Below are 18163 nucleotides of genomic sequence, written 5' to 3'. Positions count from 1 at the left end.
ATGTTTAATATTAATGCACAGCAATTGCTTTTGGCAAAACTAGTGCTCTACTTCCAAAACGCTTTGCAAAAAGAATAAAATGCACATTTTTTTAAGAGTCATATCCTATTTTCTAGTGACCTCTCCTTTGGAAAAAAAAATCTGTAATGTAGTGTGATGTAGACAAGAAATAATATTGAATCTTGTATTACCAATTATATATTTCTTTTTTTTTTTTTTCTGTGCTTGTCAGCAGACAGAGCAGCCTCCATTATGCTTTCAGAAACCCTGGGGGAGTTGCACCAGCACTCAGTAAAATCTGCAGGAGATTTCTGAGTCCATGTATCTCTTTTACAGCAGGTACTTACAAAGGAGCACATGACTAAATGGACTACTGACCTTTGGCCAAGCAGAAGTACCTTGAGTGAACTGTTTTTCTAAACTACCCGGAATCTTAACCTTCACAGGGATGCCAGGGATGCCTGGGAGAGAAGACGTGTGTTGCCTTTCCTTCTTGCTGATAAGCACAGCATTAAAGAATGAAGGAACAACAAATGTTGATCTTGGGACTTGCTGACACCGTATTCATTTAAGAAGCATACTTTTCTTGTAGTGATTGCAAACGCTACAGTGTTGCTGTGACAAGTGGGGGAAAATAGCCTTTTAAAAACCTTTCTAAGATGTCTGCCGGTGATTATTTCAGGCTGACTGCATTCCATTCTTGCATTCAGTGATAAATCCCAAAATTTCTAAGTTTGCTTTGGTCTTTGAAGGTGTCATCCCTGATCAAGATACGCAAAGGGATTGACCCCGAGATGAACTGAGCAGTGAAAGGCAAAGGCTTCCAGTTAGATGCTGGAGCACAGTGCGTGCCTAAACACAGCCTGATTTTACAACATTAGAGTAAGATCTGTGTCCTGCCAAAGGTGAGACCAAATCCAAGATGGCCTTACTATTGAAGAAACCGGGAGAGCAAGAGACAAATGCACACTGGTACCTGTAGAAATGCATGGTAGGCTCCCATAGTACGTCCTAGGGAATCTTTCCATCCCTTTTGATTGGGGAATAGATAAATGATGTGAGAGTTGCCTTCCACCAGTCCATGTATATAGGAGGATTAAGCTAGTTTTATTGGCATGAGCCATGCTGCTGCAACACTATAGTAGAACTGCTTTGGTGTGAAAGAAATCCATGTATTATTTTAGCAAACAGATGCTTATGATGACTTTTGGTGTTGCATAGCTGCTTTCATTCAGGCACTTGTTAAAATTATGGCTGGCTACTTGCTGCTAGAACCTGTCTTAATGTAACCACAGCTTTCTGCTGCTGGTTCTCCAAATGCCTGCAGTTGGAGAAATAGCAGACTCTTCGTCAGCTTTGTTCAACTCCTCTCCTGTCTTGCCTCCCAGTACCCTTTTGCTTGGCTGTAGAAGTGCTGGGCTACATCAGGTCCTGGAGCTAGTCAGTTTAATTTGGTGGCCTAGCCCTGAATTTTACAGTAGAGACTGCCTGTACTGGATGGGGACATCGCCTGTTTGAAAAAATGACCTAGAAAAAAAGGTTAATTAAATAATCCTTTTCATTTTATTGTAATAGTTTGGGAATTGTTTCTCTGAGAAACAGGAAAAAATACTTTTCCTTAAATTCTGAGAGTCAGAAACTGTCTTCATTTCACTGTTTCTGTATCACAGAAACAGAATGGTTTAGGTTGGAAGGGACCTTAAAGAACATCTAGTTCCAACCCCCCTGCCATGGGCAGGGACACCTCCCACTAGAGCAGGTTGCTCCAGGACTCATACAGCCTGGTCTTGAACATTTCCATCCACAACTTCTCTGGGCAACCTTTTCCAGTGCCTCACCACCCTCACAGAAGATGATTTCTTCCTAATATCTAATCTAAATCTACCTTCTTTCAGTTTAAAACCATTACCCTTTGTCCTATCGCTCTACTCTCTGATCAAGAGTCCCTCCCCATCTCTCCTGTAGGCCCCCTTCAGGTACTGGAAGGCCGCTATAAGGTCTCCCCAGGGCCTTCTTTTCTCCAGGCTGCACAACTCCAACTCTCTCAGCCTGTCCTCACAGGAGAGGTGCTCCAGCCCTCTGATCATCTTCATGACCCTCCTCTGGACCCACTTCAACAGGTCCATGTTCTTCTTGTGCTGAAGCCTCCAGAGCTGGATGCAGTACTGCAGGTGGGGTCTCACCAGAGTGAAGCAGAGGGGTAGAATCACCTCCCTGGACCTTCAGGTTCCTTAGATGGTCTTGAACCTGATCTTTTACTATAGTGAGCGGTTCTTCATTCTCACAGCCCCTGTTTTTGCCTTCTGCAGCTTGGGTGGTGTGGTTTGAGCCCTTGCTGGTGAAGTCCGAGACAAAAAAGTCATCAGTACCTCAGCCTTCTCTGTATCCTGCGTGATCAGGTCTCCTTTCTCCTTCCAGAGAATGCCTGTGGCTTCTCTAGTCTTCCCTTTATCTCTGACATACAGAAGTTTTTCTTGTTGTCCTTGATGTTCCTGGCCAGGTTCAATTCTGTCTGGGCTTTAGTTTGCCTAATCTGGTTCGTGGCCACTCAGACAGTTTCTCTGTTTTCCGCCCAGTCTACCTGTCCTTGCTTCCACCCTCCATAGGCCTCCTTTTTGCTTTTGAGTTTGTTCAGGAGCTCCTTGTTCATCCATGCAGGCCTCCTGGCTTTTTTTCTGGACTTCTATCTTGGGAGACACCACTCCTGAGCTTGAAGCAGGTGACCCTTGAATATTAACCAGCTTCCTTGGGCCCCTCTCCCCTCCAGTACTTTTTCACATTACCCTGCCAAGCAGGACCCTTAAGAGGCCAAAGTCTGCTCTCCTGAAGTCCAGGGTAGTGAGCTTGCTGCATACCCTCCTTGCTGCCCTAAGGATTTTGAATTCTGTCATCTCGTGATCACTGCAGCCGAGGCTACCCTTGAGCTTGACATTCTCCACTAGCCCCTCCTTGTTGGTAAGGACAAAGTCCAGAATGTCTCCTCTCCTTGTTGGCTTCTCTCCGATTTTGAGAAGAAATGTCATCAGCACATTCCAAAAACTTCCTGAATTTCTTGTGCCTCACTGTGTTGTCGTTCCAACAGATATAGGGGTGGTTGAAGTCTCCCATGAGGGCCAGGATCTGTGAATGTGAGGCTTCTCCTATCTGTCTATAGAGGGCGTCATCTGCTCCATCGTCCTGGTCAGGTGGTCTGTAGCATAATATCAACTGCCCCTGTACTCCCTTTAATCTTAACCCATAAACTCTCCATTGGGTCTTCATCCATCGCCAGGTGGAGCTCCATGCACTCCAGCTGGTCACTGACATAGAGGGCAACACTACCTCCTCATGTCTCCTGCCTGTCCTTCCTGAAGAGTCTGTATTCCTCCATTCCAACACTGCAATCACAGGATTTATCCCACCATGTCTCTTTGATGCCAGTGAGATTGTAGCCCTGGAGGTGTGCGCATGTCTCTGACTTCTCTTGCTTGTTTCCCATGCCACGTGTATTTGCATTTGCCTTAAAGCTTAGCTGAAATCCAGGACTAACTGGATAAAAACTGTGGTGTGGTTATTCCTCGGTTCACAATCAATCCTGTGTCCTGTAATTAAGCTGGAATGATTTGTGGTATATGGACCTAAAATGAATCAGAAGTTGCTGACCTGACACCGAACCCACTCATACTTCTGTATAATTAGGCAGACAACGAAGCTTACATCATGCTGACTTCAAAACTGGTGAGCTTGGTTGGGTATCCGACGCATACCTCTCCATTTATAGCATTTTGCAGCACGTTTGTGTTAAGATTTTCTTTTCTTTGGTCTCCCCCAAATACTGCTTCCCCCCACCCCACCCCCCAAAGCACAAACAGCTGTGGTAGAAGTTTGACACATTGTGCATCTGAGGACCTATGCAGATGGACAGACTGCCTAGTTCATCCTAGTGCTGCTGGGAGGCCATGCGGGGTATGCTACAGCCCTGCTCCAGTGGGTAATTGTATGAATTTGGGCATACACTGTAGGTCCAGTACCTTCTGCTGGTGTCCCCATTTTCTTTGTGTGTGCACGGGCAGTTTCCCTCCCCGCTCCTGGAGTTAAAAAAAGCACAAAACAGGTTGCTGAAAAAGCAGAAGATCGCTATTGCTAAAATAATTCATGCAATGTGGTCCCTGAGCTGCTGTTTGTCCAGGGGCAGCTCTCTGCTGACCAAGAGGGTGCTGTGGGCCATCTAACTCGTTCTGGTCACTGCCCTTCCCAAGGTATGGACAAGAGTATGTAGCACGGGCGCTGTTACCTGGTTAAAGGTGGGAGCAACGCAGGGATATTGCTAGGTGAGTTATCCTGGAGGCTGCCGAGTGAGAAACTTGCTTCATACAAAAGGGACTGAAAAATAGGCCTTGCTATCTTGACTGAGATATCTTGGGTGCTTTACATATCACTTTATTTCCCTGTAGACATCTGAAATCTCTGGAGAAGTGTTTTGTCTACCAAAATTTACAAATGTCAGACTGGATCAGTATACATGATTTTCATGCAGTCTGTATTTCTTCAATATTTTTATACTATCACATAGGGCAGGAGCATTGTCTTATAGTGACAATAAGACTGACATGAAGAAAGGGACACTGAGAATTTAGAGAATTGGCAGTTACAATGTCTGTAACAGAAACAGAATGGAGTTTCATAAATGTGAATTTCCAGAAATTAGTATCTGATAGGGAGCAGCTTTTGGCTTGTTAAGCATTACTTATTATTTAATCCACACAGGATCTGTCTTATCAGGAGGTATGTACTTAGCATGGCAACATTGTTTTGTGTGGCAAGTGCTTTATAAATTTTGAAGAAATGTCTTCTGTTATTTTATGTAGTGACAGTGTAGGAGAAAGTGAATACATATTAGATGTCTGGGTCCTAGTCAGTCTAGTGAGATTGAGGGTGGCTGTACACAGTGTTTTGTTTTCCTCTCTTGGCTCTGTGCTAAAACCTAAACATACTAGCTTACAGTAACCATCTCATACTATTGTACTTATTTGCTCATTGACCTAGCATGATGCAATGCAATCATACACTTGTTTGAAATCCCTGTGCACAGTACAGTAATAATTTCAATGCTGAAGTATAAGATTTTATTATCCTTAATTTAGTGTGAGTAATTGGAAGCAAAGGCTTTCTTTGGGTATACTAATAAATGGGATTCCAATGTCCAGGGAATAAAAGGGTCACTAACCTTTGAACCACCAGGAACATTTAACATCAAGATGGAATATATGCAGCACAGAGTTGTCTGAAAAGACATCAAACTCACCTCTGTATTGTTTTAGCATACTGGTCATGGTGAAGTTTTTTGTTGGATTATGTTTCTCTATAAAATTTTAAAATTTAATGCATTGTTTTGTTTGGCTGAATGTGCTGTGCTTTTTTGGTATGTTCATAGACAAAGAATTAGCCAGAGTCAGTTACACCAAAATGACCAATGACTTTGAGATCGTCTAGTCCAACCCCTCTGCCAAGGGCAGGGTTATCTTTCACTAGGTCAGGCTGCTTGAAGCACCATCCAACCTGACTTTGAATGCAACATCCACAACTTCTCTGGGCAACCTGTTCCAGTGCCTCACCACCCTTATCGTAAAGAATTTTTTTCATATGTCCATTTTAACAGTTCGTTGACACATCTGTAGAAGGAAGGTTGGCTATATGGGTTTACTGTTTACAAGCATACCAACACTTGCTGTAGTGCCTCGAGAGAGGGACAAGCCCTGGTGTCCCACTGGTCACTAGTGGCCATGCTGCGGAGATGTGTTAGCTGTGCAGAAGTGTACTGAACACCGTGGCAGCACTGGAAGCAGCCAGGTAGCTGTAGCATGAGCTCTGACAAGCCACCCAGTTCTGATTTTAGAAACTGCCTTCATGTTAGGAGGAAGTTTCCGCATGAAAAGCTTTTGATATCTACTGTGAACTCATCAGTGGAAATAACCTCCAAGAAGGAAAGGGCTTGGATGGCGATACAGTAAACATTCTTGTTTCTGTAGTACTTCTTTATGGTTTACAGGAGACATTGATTTTTGTCTTTCAACGTTTCAGGAAGCATTCTCTTCAAGTGTATGTCTTCAGAGGCTGACAGAATTACAGAGCAGCAGGAGAAAGTTCTGTCAATCCTCGAGGAAAAGTTTCCGGATCTTCCCCCACGAGAGGAAATTATCTCTGCTCTCCAGGAGACTCAGTTTAACCCACAAGGTAGTGCAACACGCTTCCATTTTTCAGACCTTTTACAAATTTAGTTGTGTAACTGTATCCAAATATATTGGCTCATTGTGTGTGGTGAAAATAGTTGCAGCATGCTATCTTCATTGACACTTACATATATTATATTTAATTTTAAATTAAGTGGCTTACATTCTCAATAATGGAATTGTGATTTCTCTGGAGGAGCTACTGAAAATAATCTTGTATTGCTTTTACAGATAAAGTAAATATGAATTATTTCTTTTTTTTTTTTTACAAGTGTATGCTAGTCAAGAATTTTTGTTGATGAAGTATAGGGGCGTAATCAATGTGATAGCCCATGTGCAGAAATTGTGCTGCAATTGCCTACATGGTGTGGGAGTGGATTCTGAACCTTCCCAAATTTATTGAGGGCTGTGTACAGGTGAAGTGAATTTGACTTCAGACTAAGATTAAGGAAGCAGTGGGGAAATTGCAATTCTTTCATTTCCTTCTTTGAGAAATAGCTGAACACAGTTGTAATTTTTTCAGCGATCAAAAGTGGGAATGTTTGAACCCAAAATTTGGTAGCAAGCTTTTGAAGGGATGCTCTGAAAGCCTGAAGAAAATTCTTGCAATAACTCTTAAACTTTTTACTGTCTTTGTTAAGTGGCATTTGCTACCAAATTGTTATCAGTGAGTATTGAATTACTGAGATCTTTCTTTGTTAGGTATATCAGGTGTGCAGACTCATAGTCTTTTTTTTTTTTTTTGCCATTCCTTATCTGAGCATCTGCAGAATTCTCTCGTCTAAATTCAGACTGTCAGCCTGAGATGGCTGCCCTGACTGATAGTTAAGGCTAGTTAAGGTTGCAAGCTAAATTAGTTCAGGGCTATAAATCTTGACATAGTTCCCTGAAGTTCCTCCAGACTTAGTCAAGGAATCATAGTTCAGAAATGAACTGAATGCAGCCTGGATTGGAGAGACCCAGTGAAAATGGCTTTTATGGACTTCACTTCTTAGTTCTGCCAGTTGCCTGGGAAGATGGTTTAGTAAGGTTTGTCATGTACTTGGCACATGAAGTGTACCCTAATAACCAACGCAAAACTTGGACAAGTGGATATAACGGATTCAGTCTGCATGGCACTGGTTGCCAGTAATTTTTATACTCGTCTGCACATGAGGAGATCACTCTCACTCTTTTTTTTGTCTCATACCTACTGTTTGCTGTGTATTACAAGGTACATATTTAGCACTGCATATATACATGTGGCATTTGTATTTGTAAGATGCTGTTGAGTTTCTGAAGTCTTTTGGAGACACTAACGTCTGTTGAATATTTTATGTTATGTACCTGTTATTTTGGGCAGTATTAGGACAATTCAGCAAAAAAGTTCTCTCTTTCATGGAGAAATAACGATTTATTGGCTTGAATTCATGAATTCATTTGCTATTTCAGGGCAGATGCATAAATATAATAAATATGTGAACATTAGCCAGTTCATCTTGTCTTTAGATTTAATGCAGTAGCTGGACTCCATACAGAAACACTAATGAGAGGATTCATTTCTTTGGCTTAAGTTGGTATTTGGCTCCCTCTTAAAAATCAGTCATGCAAACACTTTTTGGATGTTATGCTGCTAAACTTTAGAAGTCTGTGGGCTTTTTCATTGCCACCCTGCACTGAAGTAAGTGGCTTGCAGCTTTCTTTAATAGGCACTTGGCTGTCATGTCTGTATTTTTGATTGTGTGATATGATCATGTTCTTGTACCTAATATATATTTGTTTTGAGAATCTTTACAGCATTTTAGACAGATATCTCCCATTAGAGAAACTTATTTTCAATACATGGTACTTAAGCACATCAACATGTCTAGTTGCAGTGTGAAGCAATTCCAATTTTACACTGTTGGTTTTGATCATAATATGTACTTTTATTTCTGTGGTACATAAATATATAGTTGCTTCATTCACCATTTGATGTACATAACCAAAATCAATTTATGAGGAACATCAGAAAGGTAGAATGACTTTGTGTTTACAGAATATCATAAGTGCTTTGCTTCTGAATATTTTATAAATACCATATATGCTTTTCAATATATTACTCATTCCAGAAGTGTTTCATATTAGTGATTTCATAGCAGACCGTAGGAATGGTCTGTCTATACATTTATCATTAACTGGAATTCAGTTTGCTTAAAAAATGTAAGCGTTCACACAAATTCATTGCAGGAGACTTAATTCTTCATCCTTTGCTTCCCCCCTGCTTTAAACCCTTCCTTGCATTAGAAATCCCTCTAGAAACATTAAGCATTGAAATATTAATGTTGGGCTTAAATTTTCTCATAGGATGGCCTGAAGTACATAAGGCTCAACATTAAGGTCTAAGTTGTTTGTTTTTTTTTTTTTAATTTATGCTGCTGCTTCTGATCAGCTATAGGTACTTGTAGGTATTGAAATTCCTTTCTCTTCTCCAACAGGTGTAAGCATTGAGGAGATTATGCTGAAAGATCTCAAGGAGATTTCAGATGGAGAAATCAAAGTGGCAGTTAGCACTGTGTTTATGACACTGGAGGTAAGGGGAAACTTAAACAACGTAGTTGCTAAATAGCCCTGTTGCATACTCAGATGGTTATTTAACAAGAATAATTTGTGTTATGGATTCCAGTAGCTATCTGCCTTGACCTGAAGTAATATATAAACGTTACTGGGTATGATGCAAAAAATATTAATGTTTAGATCACTGAACAAGTATGACATGGTGGTATTACTTCTGATTGAAGTGTGCATCCTCATATACTGGTTGTTAATAAAACAAACTAGATTGAAGAAAATCTCAACAACAAATATTTTTTACATAGTATATATTTGTAATTTATGATCTCACTGTTTGCCTGAAGGTCACCCATACAAAAATATTTGACGTGCAAAAGAAGTTGTCATCTTCTACTTCTGCATTTTACTTTAATCAAAACTCAAATGGCACTAAAAAAAATCACTTGAATAGTTCTTCCTTACGTATATCGTGTGAGATTTCTTACAATATGTTTTTGTGTTGCATTTTACAAAAATCAGGTGCTTCTGTGATTGAAGAAGTTTGTGGTGAAATCCAGCTAATACTTATCCATAGATTTCTGTTTGTGTACAAAAATATACAATGTTAATCAGGTAGCAAAGCTTCAAGAACTGAAGCAGAATCTTTTAGTTTCTAGGTTAATTTCTTAGTGTCAAGTCATCTTTACCAGCCACCAAACCTGCATTGCTTTATGAACCATGATTTTGCTCCTGAAAATTATGCCAAGGTTGGGAGAAAAGGGGATGGGGAAATGACTATTGTAAGATAAATCCCCAAAAGACTATTGTAAGATAAATCCCCAAAAGAGGAAATAGGATTTTTAAAAATTCTTAATAAAACCTTCCTCTTCTTTTGTTTTAAATATATCTCTTTTATTCTGTCAGTTTCGGTGACTTGTGGATGCACAGGGGTAGAAATTAGGAAATAGCTTTAGCATTGCATTTTCTTTTTATTTGTTTTCATTTTAATCTTGTTTAATAGACTATGTATAATGCAGGCTTTGTGCTTCACAGATCTAAACTCCAGCTAAATGTGGCTGAACTGATCTTTACCACTCCACGTACTCAAATTAATCATAACCTAAAACTTGTCTTCCTTTTGGCTGCAACTCACAAATTGAATTTGGCAACAGGAGGTTTTCATAGTCCTAAAAGCAGACAAATTTTCAAAATTTTCTAGTGATTGTGTAACATTTGATGCTGACATACTTTGTTCAAAGAATGTCAAGACATGTCAAGCAATAAATGTTTTGTAATTGTTTTTCTTAGGACATGTCTAGCGGCTATTGTGGAAGAAAAAGGAGAGCCAGTTGCATGTAAAAAAACCAAACTAATCAGTGTTTTACTGATGTTACCTGGTTTTTAATACCAACCTACTATGTAATTTTGTTACTAGCATTTTTAATGTTATTTTCTGGAAGTTACAGGTATATCTCTTAGCATTTTGCTTTCTGTTGTTCTGCTGTGAATAGTTTGTTTCAGAAAGGGCTAGTTTTTCAGGCACATAACTGCTTTTTTTCTAGGGACAGTGTTTACAAAGTCAGGTTTGTACTGAAAGGACTCTTAATTTCACAGTTGGGGTGGAGATCAGTTTTGAGTTTGCTGCATACTGCCCTTTGTTCAAACATTTTCTGAACTCCCTGATTCACAGTGCTTGACCAGCACAAGACCTTTTTTACTTGCTCTTATTAGAGCCAGGGATGATATGGACTTGTATGATGTAAAAGGAGGTAAAAACATTCTGCAGTAGCAAACTTCACCCAATATCAGAAACATAATACACATAAGGGGATATAGACAAAATTTTCCAGGCCTGTCTGTCTATTCAGTTTAGAATTCTGTTATGGACTCAGAATACACAAACTTTAATGACTTCAGGATTTTCACAGCAATAATAAGGGAAATTTGTTTTTCATCCTTAAAGTACTCTACAGACGTTAGCTGCTTAAACATTAGGGGAACATGAAGAACAGTCTTGGCTTTGCTGCAGGTGTTGAATCTCTAATGTGTTTGCTTCTTCAGAAATCTCACAAGGTCAATTTTTAATTTTATTTTATTTTTTAAATTCAACAGGTATGCAAAAATATCTTACATTAAAATGCTCTCTGTAGGCTTGATTATTTTCCTTGGTTCAGTGGTCTACCATGTAGATGATACTGCTAAGAACAAAGATGATGATTATAGGATTACACTTGGGTAGAGTAAGCTGTTCACAAGCGTGCATCCCCTGCTGCGTTGGATTCGTATTACGGAGAGCGAAAGTGTTGCAGCTCAACACTCAAGCTCTGATTTCAGACAGAGTTTCACAATAGTAAAGACAGAGATCAGTAAGTCTGATATTCTAACAAACGTCACACCTCAGTAGCACATACTCAAATGATTCTAAGCTTTCCTTAATTCTGCTTTTATGGCAAGTTTTACAGATCTTTATTGAAAGTAGATTCCAAAAAAAAATATCTATTTTCTTGAGAGGATGGATGCTCATTTTAGCAGTGTCTTGACCTGCAGCTAAGTTCCTTTCCCTTCTCTACTGCTGATTTCCTATGTCAAATAAATAAATTGTTTCCTCAGTTTCCTCTCTGTAGATGAGGAAATCAATATATTATTTTATAAATGTGCCATGAATTTAAATTAATTGAAGCTTGTACTAGATATGTTGCTATGAACCCTATTTCTATTACTATTGATACAGATTTTGCAGTAACTATTGAAATGTTTTCTAAGTTCTGCACTTCATAAGGAAGGAAATGATGGTAACTAGTAAGTCACCACTTGTGAGTTAATACTCATAATTACTTAAAAATACTATTGCACATCAGTACTCAGACACGTGGGACATGCAGGGAGACTCCCACTCTCAAGTTTCTCACGAAATAAAACGTGAATGCAAAAACAGTACTGCAATGATCTCAGTGCTTTATTTGTATGTACCTATCGATATCAATCAACAGTGTGATTTACATTCATTGTCTGTTGGCTTGCTAGTTGCCAACTGACTGATTTTGAAGTGTCTTGTTAAAAGTGAGCCTTGCAGATATTAAAGGAGAAGATAGTGTTGTCATAAGCGATAAAGGCAGGGAAGGCATTTTTTTGTGGATGCATTTAGGTTTCCATGATAGTCTGTATGCAGCTTTGCATTTGAGAAAACTGCCTTTGGATCTGGGCTTCCCCGATTTAGGTGGCGTTAAAGCTGTGAGTTGAAATCAGCCATGTGTCCAGTGTCTCACTGCCAGACTCTGCACTACTTGGATTTCACAGGCATGGCAGTATGTCTTTTCAAGAGTGACAGAGAAAAGCGTCAGTGCCCAGATCACAGTTATTTTTGTTGCCTTTGCTGGAAAGTTTCCCCAAGTCATAATAATGATTACTCATAGGATATTGTAGCAAAATTCAATGCATGCGTTACAGTTAATTTCTGTTACATTATGTTATACCCTGAGAGTATATTTTGCTTGTTCTCTGCTGGAATTCTCTTGGAAATGAGAAATATCTTCTCAATGTGACTTTCTGTGAAAGTCATTTTTTTCCTGAGAAAGGAATGCTGCCTTTGGAAACTGAACCCTATTATCTGCTTTCTTAAGCCTAGCACACCAGAAGAACAATCCAGGTTTCATGAGTGTTCAGTTCAGTTGACATACCTCATGATACTGTAGGTTAATAACATTTTTGTCGGACTACATCCTTGATCTTTTGATTCATGAAAATTTATTCTAACTGCTCACAGAACTTGCAGTCATTTAGGAAAACAGAAAATCAAGTTTCTCCAGGGAGAAGCAGGGCAGTCAGTTGAAAATAAGGCAAATAGTCTATGTATGATTGTCTGTTATTGACTATTACAAGCAGGGAAATACTTGCATTCTGAAGGCTGACCGGTCTTTTGAGGTTCTTGTTCGTCTGCCTGGCCGTGCTATCTGAACGCTTCATGAAGGCAGTTTCTGGCTTGTAGAGATTGTGTAATCTTTTAGTATTGTAAGGTTGGAACCACCACTGCAGGGGTGCCAGCAAAGAGGTTTAGAGAAGATGTCTGAGCCTCAGTGGAGGCTGCTGTCACCAGTGTTTTGTGCCCCAAGAGAGTGTGACCCACAAGTTCAGGCTGGCACAGTGAGCCTGGCTGCCCTCAGGCAGCAACTAATAGTCCAGATGAGTTGAGGATGGTACCAAGGGAAAGTTCTGGGTGCTGCAGCAGCTTTCCTCTTTGTGGCTCTGTCACGCTGAAACTCACAGTGGCTGTTCCAGCAACGGTAACCTAGGAAATTCAGAAATGTTTGGGCGCACAGTGGATCTGCTTCCTAATGAATAAACAGTCTGATCTCAGAGAGACAGTTTAATTTTCAGGAGGTTTTGTAGACATAGTATGGCATGTAACCGTGGTACTAATTTGGAAAATTTTATTTGTGTACTTTGGAAAGTGATTTTCTTAATACTTTTGTGAAGCAAATCAAGAATCTCAGTCTCAGCTGATGTGTGTCAAACAAGTACTAGGTAGACTATTGTACGCAGTTAAGTGAGATTACAACATGTTTGTTTGAAGGTTTGAACTTTTGCTGTCTATCTGTAATGACTGGACCATAGTTATGTATTTGGAAACTTTTTTCTTGCAGTATAAATATAAACATATTTTAAATGGCATCAGATTGGTCCATGAATTTGTTTTTAATGCTAAAAACAAAACAAGAAGAAAACCCCAAGTAAACATGTTAACATTTAATCTTCCAGTAATGGAATTGGAAACAAAATTCTCAGCAACTTACAATAGCAGTGCTGTTCAGAGATATTTTTCTGATGCCTGTTGTGAGAAGTTAGGGTATGTAAAATAAATGATGTATGGAGCTGTAGGAATGCGACTTTTGCAGACTACCTTATGTCTAAGGAACATTAAACATAGGGTTCTCGTTTAGCAAATAAATAACCATTCATTTCAATGGCTGCATAGTCTGGACTTTTGTGCATATTTTTGCAAAGATGAGAAGAGGCCATTAGGGATTTAATATAAAATAAATCGCCAAGGGGTCTTCTTGTAGTCCTAGTCTTTCTGCCACATGGTGTGTCACTAATGTGCATAAATGGGCTTAAATGAATTTGTTATCTGTATTACATTTGCAGTATGTATATATTTATATATTATTTTTTAATTGTGTTTAAAAATAAAACATTAAATACATCATTTCTGAGAGTTGAAAACATACCATTTGTAAATAAATCAACCTTAATTAAGGTCTTAAAATGTCAGTGTGTGAGATGTGCCTGTAGGAAAATGTGTAACGTATATAGTACACAAAGCTCGAACATACTTTCGTTTGCTTTTTTAGAAGTATGAGGAGGGTTAAGTCATCACCTTATAGGACTGGGTAATGCAGCCAAACAGGCATTAATGTAAATACTACACTCATCTTTAAACGTCAGGCTGTGTGTTGGTCTTGTTGATGCCTCAGGTCAGCTGAAGTAGCCCTGTACATTGTAATGAGTACAATCTGAGGTGTGGAGTACTCTGGATTCTCCGTTGTAGTTAGTTACTCGTCTCTAAAGGTATGAAAGGAAACTAGTGGGGACAACCTTAGACTGTTTTAAGTGCTTCTTAATTAACTATGTGAAATCAAATGGCAGCAAAACCAACACTGATTACCAGGATTATCAGGATTGCTTATAGTTTTAAAATCACGACCACATCCCTTCCAGAGGATGATGTGAGGGTGATACAAGCTACAGTTCCCCTACTCAGTGAGATGTTTCTGCATGCTTTTGAATAGGAAGTTAGGCAGGGTGTTCATTATGGGCACTTATGATGTGAGAAAAATGGAAACTTAAAAAACTGGCCAAGACCTTTGTATTTGTCAATGAGTCCAATTCAGCCTGTGCTAAAATTATTTATTCAACTGTCCTTTTGCAAGATGTATTTGATTATTTTTTCTATGCTCCTGTCATAACTCATAGTAGACCAGAAGCATCAGGTATTTTGTACTTGCACAAGGTGTACAGTGTTATCAGGTCTGCAATGATATGTGCATAGGATTTGAGAAATTGGGCAGACTTCATATCTTATAATTGGTATGATATCTGGTCTAAATTTGGCCCATGCTATTGTATATGATTTTGCCTTTGATGGTCTTGTTCAGTCTTGCTTCAAAAGTTAATAAAAAAAGTATAATAGCTATAACAGTTATTAACAGAATAAGCATAGACGTTAGATTAATCTACTAACAGAGTAAAAATGTGCCTTTGTTTACAAGTATGTTGTTCAAGAAGATAAACTGTATTTTTTTCGTATCATTTATGAAATGTGTTTAAATAAGATTATTTCTTTATGAAATACAGCTGTATAATATGCACTATTTATCAACTGAATAAAATGCCATCATCTACAGTATCATTATTGGACTGCATTCCTGACTTCTACAAAGCTGACTAATTTATCATTTGTGTACTCTTCTAGTTCTTGTCAGTAGCATCTTAGCTCAGCTGCTCATGGGGCATAGACATTGACAGCGGGAGATGCTGTTTTGAGAAATGTTCAGCAGAAAAAGAGTTCTTTCTATGAAATTCAGTACACTTTTTAAAAATTGAAATGTAAAACCTAACTTGGACATTTAATATTTTAAGATCTGGCTGTGATGCATCAGACTATAGAAACTGATAATAGTTAACAACAATATGTATATTACAGAAAAGTTAAATTTTATTTGCTGCTAGTTTATACTTTCCTTGGTTATTGCATGGGAAACAACTTAATTAGAATATTAAACTATTAATCCAAATTTACAATATGATTCCAGCTATAAGGTAAAGGACTCCTTTTGGGTTTGCTGGTGGTCCTGTTGCATTACTACAGAAGCCAGCAATTTTGTCCAGAGGAAGTGACAGAGATGCAGGGTATTTCTAAGCAAATGTCCATCTCAGTAACTGCTTTTGCGTTTTTCATTTAGAAATTAAAAAAACCCAAACAAAACACATTAAAAAACCCCCTCGAAATTCCAGAATCATGCAGTATTTATTTAGAATAGTGATTTTAAATGCAGGAAAAACAATATATGTCTGCCATGTCTTGAAATAGACATTTTGTTCCATCTGTTTGGCAAAGCGTGTGGCCAGAACACCTTCTCAACTGGAGTGTAAGTGAATGCTTAACATGTGTAAACATTACGATACCCGGTGTTTTTAGCATACATAATTGAATTTTATACCTTCTGCTACATATCAGGAGCCTAGTCCTGAAGCTATCGGTTATTTTAAAATGTAGGAACACTTTTGAATTTTGAATTAGTTGTATCAAGTGCTCTGTAAGATTTTTCAGCATTTAAGTTCTCTGGTTGGATGTTGACAGGGAAGATTCTTCTTTTGACTCCGTGTAACTTGTGTGTAACTCCATGTAACTCTCAGGCTTACTTGAAGTCAAGCATTTTGTCCAACTGAAAACTTCAGGGTTTATTTAATTTTATATACATTTCAATACAATTAATATACATTTTAATTTTATATACATTTGATTTATAAAACAGGGATTAAAATGATTCAAACCGAAACCCTTTGGCCCATGTTTGAGTACTCAAATTCGGAGTAGATAGGAACACCAGCTGTAGTTCTACCAAAGAATGCATTTTTTCTTTCTCTCTTTCTAGGAGACAGATAGTTTTTTCTCAGAAAGATCACCACTTTTGTATTTGGAATTATTCAAAGCTTCTGTTCCTCTCTAACTAAATGTAGCTTTCATCATAAAGCTGCTGCGTGAATTTTATTCACCAAAACCCCATAATTTCTTCTGAAACTCCATAGCTAGATTGCTTCTGTAAATTTTATTTTCTGTATTTAAGTGAATACAGGTTAAGACTGACCTGCAAGCTCTTTGACCCTAAAACCCCTGACATTCAGAATTCCTCTGTACATTGCAAGTATTGCAACATCTCACTGTTTTGACCATTTTTTCCTGCTCTGTATAGATTTGATAAATAAAGTACCGAATGAAAAGCAATTCAAGATAATTTTGCACTGCTTTGGAGATAGAGAATTATTTTATTTTTCACCATAAGAAACTCTTGGTATGTATATTTTCAGTCCTGAAATTGCCCCATTTCTGAAATAATTATGATATATTTAACCGAAGTTACTAAATATGGATTATGATAAAAAGAGTAGGCAATGTTCAAGGTCTTAGGTAGATTTTTAGCATTTCTTTTTTTCCTATCTTCTTTTTTTAAAAATTACTTTATCTGAAGAATAAATCTCAGTAATTTGAGTTTCCCCTTATTTGTGATTTGTGGTTAATAGCAAAATCGTGTTTTGACTGAAAACTTAGCTATGGAGATATTTTCCTTTCTCATGCTAGCATAATTCTTGTGGTTGTATGCAAAGCTACAGAGTTCTCAATTGTTTAGGTAAAAAAGGTAGAGTAGAACATTTTCTTCATCTGTGATCACGTTAATTCTCAATGCATCCGAGTTTCTTTTGCATATTGGATGGCTGACTTCCATGATTCTTACAGTCTCCTTTCCTTCTGAACATGAGAAAAACACAGCACTTACGCTGATATAAAACAGGAAAAAGTTTATTGAGGCCGCTAAGTTTATGCCAAATGAAAACTGTGGCAGCTGATTATTTTATCTTCCCCAAATAAGAAAAATCACAGTAGAGATTCATATTGTAAATTTGGGGACTTCAGGTGTATGTACTACCCTTTCACATTTGGGAGAATGTTATTGTTGTTTCTGTAGGAGGAAATACAGAATCTGAATATGGGTTGCTTGGTTCTTTGGCTCAGGTTAAAGAAAGCTATACAGTCAGTAGTAAAATCAAAGAGGGAGTCTGGCAGAATTATCTGTCTTCATTGCCAAATGATTTTTCTTTTTCCTTTCATGAACAACAAAACCAGTTAAAGAAAATCTCCTACTCTAAATTCTATGTTTACCAACAAAAGCTATTAGTTGATTTCTATTCATTGCTGGTTTGGGTTATTTTTACAAAAGGAAAAATCTCACTACTAGATATTCTGTAACCTGATTGCATTTCAGCGTTTCCGTCTTGCTGTTGTTCTTTTTCTTAGTCACATTTCCAAAGATTTTTCAGAAAACATGACCCTACCCCCACTTCCCCTCTCTCCCAGGGGAAAAAAAAAAAATAGACTTACAGAAACAGAAAAGTAAGAGTAAACAGAGTCCACAAGGATCTTCTTGCAGACCATTCTTCTTTTTTTCGCCCACTGCAAGATTGCCAGAGAGGTATCTTCAATAATCTCTGCCTGGATTCCACACCCAGAATTTGATTATTTTTTCTTTTAGGTTTCATGCCAGACATCTATGTATGCTCCTTCATTCTCTGAGTGTTTGTCACAGGCTAAAAAGGAAAAAGGTTGGAATAGATTAAGTTTGTACCTGAAATGGGAACTGTTAGGCCAATTCTTCAATTGGTAGAACACC

General features: G+C 38.3%; 1 protein-coding gene across 3 annotated transcripts in view; it reads left to right on the top strand.

Annotated features, from left to right (window-relative positions):
• The window catches only part of PRUNE2 (prune homolog 2 (Drosophila)), a 109256-nt gene that overhangs the window by 4184 nt on the left and 86909 nt on the right, over nucleotides 1–18163 (top strand). For all 3 annotated transcript variants that reach the window (XM_014942657.1, XM_014942656.1, XM_014942658.1), the window contains exons 2-3: nucleotides 6061–6213; nucleotides 8666–8760. In XM_014942657.1, coding sequence (XP_014798143.1) covers nucleotides 6081–6213; nucleotides 8666–8760 — 228 coding nt within the window. In that variant the 5' untranslated portion in view covers nucleotides 6061–6080. The remainder of the gene's footprint in view (nucleotides 1–6060; nucleotides 6214–8665; nucleotides 8761–18163) is intronic.

This window comes from Calidris pugnax, unplaced genomic scaffold, assembly GCF_001431845.1.
Source record: "Calidris pugnax isolate Ruff unplaced genomic scaffold, ASM143184v1 scaffold109, whole genome shotgun sequence".
In the NCBI taxonomy this organism is placed as follows: Eukaryota; Metazoa; Chordata; class Aves; order Charadriiformes; family Scolopacidae; genus Calidris; species Calidris pugnax.
Note: the sequence above shows the minus strand (reverse complement) of the source record. Positions and strands in the feature narration are given on the sequence as shown.